The sequence below is a fragment of the Acanthisitta chloris genome, unplaced genomic scaffold (genome assembly GCF_000695815.1).
Source record: "Acanthisitta chloris isolate BGI_N310 unplaced genomic scaffold, ASM69581v1 scaffold33268, whole genome shotgun sequence".
In the NCBI taxonomy this organism is placed as follows: Eukaryota; Metazoa; Chordata; class Aves; order Passeriformes; family Acanthisittidae; genus Acanthisitta; species Acanthisitta chloris.
This window is the reverse complement of record NW_008687102.1, coordinates 24,257-28,754: the sequence shown is the minus strand read 5'-3', so window position 1 is coordinate 28,754 and position 4,498 is coordinate 24,257. Positions and strand designations below refer to the sequence as shown.

At 52.3% G+C, this 4,498-nt stretch overlaps 1 protein-coding gene across 1 annotated transcript in view; it reads left to right on the top strand.

Moving 5' to 3' along the window:
* The window catches only part of WNT9B (wingless-type MMTV integration site family, member 9B), a gene marked incomplete at its 5' end in the record, with an annotated part of 4,438 nt that extends 279 nt beyond the window's left edge, over positions 1-4,159 (top strand). The window contains 2 exons of the mRNA XM_009080469.1: positions 1,941-2,215; positions 3,683-4,159. Coding sequence (XP_009078717.1) covers positions 1,941-2,215; positions 3,683-4,159 — 752 coding nt within the window. The remainder of the gene's footprint in view (positions 1-1,940; positions 2,216-3,682) is intronic.
* Between the last annotated feature and the right edge of the window lie 339 nt (positions 4,160-4,498).

The following is a 4,498-nucleotide window of genomic DNA, read 5'->3' as shown; positions in this document are numbered from 1 at the left end:
GCCTTCGGTACTTACAGGCTGCTGAGCTAAGAAATCCTTCCAGAGAGCTCAGGGGACGCTTGGACACGGGCAAGGTCCTACCAGAGGAATCTGACTTGCTGCAGCATCTTGAAACTCATCTCTTTGCTGGATGTTTGCAACCAAAGGCATCTGCAGTCTGACATTCCCCTTGCTCCCAGTGTTTCAGGTCCACTTAGTCACTAGCAGCGCAGTCAGTCGGGGTCAGGAGAGTGACTCATCCCCAGAGCAGACCAGGCTCTGGGCTCCACTGGCTGTGATGACCAGAGCTCTGTTGGCATAGTGGGAGGATAGAGACCAGGACATTGATTTTGCTGTCTGGCAACCGGTGACAGTACTCAGAGAATGGCGTGAAGTTGTGTCAGGGGAGGGTTAGATTGGATAGCAGGACAAGGTTCTTCCCCCAGAGGTGTTTAGGCACAGCTCCAAGGCTGACAGAGCTCCAGGAGTGTTTGGCCAATGCTCTCAGGCACAGGGTGGGTTGTAGGGTATCTGTGCAGGAGTTGGACTGGTGATCCTTCAGTTCTGACTATCCTGTGGTTCTGTGACACATGAAGAAACCTCTACTCAGACCTTCTCAAATGGTGCTCCTTGGAGCTGATTTCTGCCCAGCTGTGTCTTACTGCAAATCCAGTCAGCAGCTGCTCTGCTGCACATTGTTAATCCCACAAGGGCTGAAGGACCATGTGGTTTTAACTTCACTCATGTGATTTGTGAATTAACAGTTAAATGGTGATCAGTCCTCAGGACAAAGTAGAAAGAAGCATCTTGGACTTTTCAGACAAGCACTTGGCAGCTGGTGATGTTGAAGCTCTGCCTCAGAAGGAGGTGGAAGGGTGCAGGAGGAGGAGGGGGTTTGGAAGTCTGCTCACACTCTGCAGTTCCAGCTGTCTGCAGTGGCCTGACCACAAGCAATGGCTCTGGTTTGCAGTGGGCCGAGCTGTGGGCAGCATTATGTGGAATGCCACAGGAACAACCAAACCATCCCTGCTCAGAAATAGCAGGAGCAGTGTGGTGTTCCACAAGTCAGATTTAGCAGGGGCTGTGGAGCTGACAGGCACCACTGGCTTTCTATGGTGTGGGAAAGGCTTTCTGAAATGCTCTGCTCACTTCTGGGACCAGTGTGTCACACAGGATATTGGGAATCTGGTAGCATTTGTTGGTCTCTGGAAGGATTTTTCAGCTTTAGAATCTCAAGTATCTGTTATCCTTCTTAGCTCCTTCTTTGGGTGGATTAGGCACTGCTGGAAAATGGGTGAGTGTCCTTAACAGCTATGATTCTATGACTTCTCCAAGCAGGACAGGGAATACACATCTAGGAAGCTCCTCTGACACACTGGATGCTCCAGCACTGCTGAGCACCCAGGAGTGGCTTAATTGTGTATAGCTTCTCCAAAAGTTTGGGAAAAGGGTTCTTGGCTGCTTTAGACTCCAGAAGAGGCAATTCTGGTGCACCAGAGCACCTGAATCTGGAAAGCAAGTTCCAGCAGGAGGACTGCACAGGCTACACTGTGGCCTTTGCCAAAGACATCAAGGCTTGGTTGGGACACTGGTGAGCATGGCATGGTGCTCTCTATGTGCTTCCACTCTCAGATTTGGAGCCTGCCTTCTTCCTGAGCTGCTCCCATGGGCTGGGGGTGTCTGCCTGGGGACACCTTGGCACTGTGGCTGAAGAATAATCCCAGCTGCAGAATTGCATTGTGGTGTGCAGTTATCAGCCCTGTGTTCAGCACAAACCCAAAGCACAGCCCCAGAACTGGGAAGAAAGTTAATCTACCCCAGCCCAAACCAGCACAGTATGTCTAATTAATGTGCTTGAGTTCAGTCCACACACAGTCAGGACTCTACTGACTGTGACCTCCAGCAAGGTGGTTGAACCCCTTATTTTGCCTTGCCTGTTCCTACCATCTCCTACTCCTTCTCCCCTGCAGGTTTTAAGGAAACTGCCTTCCTCTACGCAGTGTCCTCTGCAGCTCTGACACACTCCCTGGCCAGGGCGTGCAGCGCCGGGCGCATGGAGCGCTGCACCTGCGACGACTCCCCGGGGCTGGAGAATCGCAAGGCCTGGCAGTGGGGTGTCTGTGGGGACAACCTCAAGTACAGCACCAAGTTCCTGAAGAAATTCCTGGGGCAGAAGAGGATTGGCAAAGACCTGAGGGCCAAGGTGGACATCCACAACACCAACGTTGGCATCAAGGTGCGGAGCTGCGCTAGGAGGCTTAGAATGAGCTTAGGACTCAGTGGAAGACTTCTAAGTTATCCTCAGCTGAGGCTGTTTGTGAGAGGAGTGTTCACTGCTCCTGCTCACAGCCAGACCTGGTTACCCAAGTGTCATGGACCTTACGGCACTGAGAACTCCTGGAAAGTCTCCTGAGTTCTGGTGTGAGAAGCTGCACATTCAGTGCTAGAGGAGCATTCTGTATCCTCTGGTGGTACCAGGGACTGAGTGACAGCAACGAGCAGCAGTTACAGCTGTGAAACTCAGTGCTGAGTGACTCCATGGGTTATGCCACAGGCATAGGGAGCTCTGAGAACACTTTGAGCTTCTGAGCTGGTGTGTGAAGTAGATTTAGGATCGACACTTGAGATCAGTTCTGAGTCTGGTGGTGACTTGCCATGGAACAAATCATGTCACAATTTGGGTCAGGGAGACCATTAGATTGAGCACTTTGATCTGTCTAGAATCAGAATCATCAAAGTTGGAGGAGACCTCTGAGATCATCAAGTCCAACCATGAACCTGTAGCAATAGCCTGTATGTTAGAGGCTGCTGATCTATGGTCTCCCATTTACTGAGCCCAATTGATTGATCAATTAGAGCAATTAGAGCATTGTCTTCATTTGAATAGAACAAAAGGAATTCACCATGTCGGAGGTCCTCAGTTTTACGGTTGACTCCTACTGTGCCAAATAGGCTTAGTAAGGACTTGTTTGGTGTTCAGCTGCTTGTCCTCACTCAGGCTTTCCACTCTCTGGCTCACCATGGAATCATCCAGGTTGGAAGAGACCTCTAAGATCATCCAGTCCAACCCTTAACCTGTCACTGCTGTAACCCCTAAACCAGATCCTCCAGTGCCAGATCCAGACACCTCTGAAACACCTCCAGGGATGGTGACTCCACAACCTCCCTGGGCAGTATTGCAGTGCCTGAACACACTAATAGGGGAACATTTTTTCCCTAATATAAGTCTACTACTCAGCTACCAGTTCTACCAGTCGACTCTGTAGCCATTCCTTGGCTTTGTTTTTTAAGTTACTGTTATTTTTTCCTCCATAGAACAGAAACAATACCAATAAAATCGTGGTACTTGCAGGCTGTCTGCAGTCTGGGGTGTTGCCTCTAACCAGAACTAGGCTCAGGTCCTGGCAGATAATGTCAACCATTGTTATTCATAGTTTCATAGTGTGTGAAGGGGTTGGAATGGAGCTCAGAGATCATCCAACCCCAACCCCCTGCCCTGGGCAGGGACACCTCCCAGCAGAGCAGGTTGTTCAAGGCTTCAGCCAACCTGGCTGTGAACACTGCCAGGGCTGGGGCAGCCACAGCCTCCCTGGGCAACCTGTGCCAGTGTCTCACCACCCTCACAGGGAAACTTCTTCCTACCATCTGATCTAACTTCCCCTCTTTCAATTTATACCTATTATTCTGTGTCCTTCCTCACCAGGCAGTGAAAAATGGCCTCCAAACCACCTGCAAGTGCCACGGTGTGTCCGGCTCGTGCGCCGTGAGGACGTGCTGGAAGCAGCTCTCTCCGTTCCACGAGGTCGGGCGCCTGCTGAAGCTTCGCTATGACGATGCCGTCAAGGTCTTCAGCACCAGCAATGACGCCGTGGGGCACTCGGAGCTCGCTGGGCCTCAGAGGCACAGCCACTCCCCCAAGCACCCTCCTGCCCCTCGCTCCACCGACCTGGTCTATGTGGAGGACTCCCCGAGCTTCTGTCGGCCCAGCAAGTACTCCCTGGGCACTGCAGGCAGGACCTGCTCTCGGGAGGGCAACTGTGACAGCATGTGCTGTGGCCGAGGCTACAACACCCAGAGCCGCCTGGTCACCTTCTCCTGCCACTGCCAGGTGCAGTGGTGCTGCTATGTGGAGTGCCAGCAGTGCATGCAGGAGGAGGTGGTCTACAGCTGCAAGCAGTAGAGACAGTGCTGGAGGGGCAAGACAAGGCCAAGGAAGCAGCTGGGAGACAGAGATGACTCTCTGCTGGGAGTGAGGGCAAAGGCAAGCACCAAACATGTGCAGTGCTCCTCTAACCTCAGTGCTGAGGTCCTCCAGGCTGGGCAGAGCCTCTGCATGAGGGGGGAACACCAGAGGTTTTGTCAGGGATCAGGTGAGGGAGGAGGACAGGGAGTGGGGGGATGTGGGGACAGCAGGAACTCTGTAGCAGTCACGAAGATTCTCTTGAGCTAACACTTGTGCTCTGTTCTGGGGGAGTATCTTCATCCTCCATCCCTCAGGTGCACTGGTGTAGATGTGTTG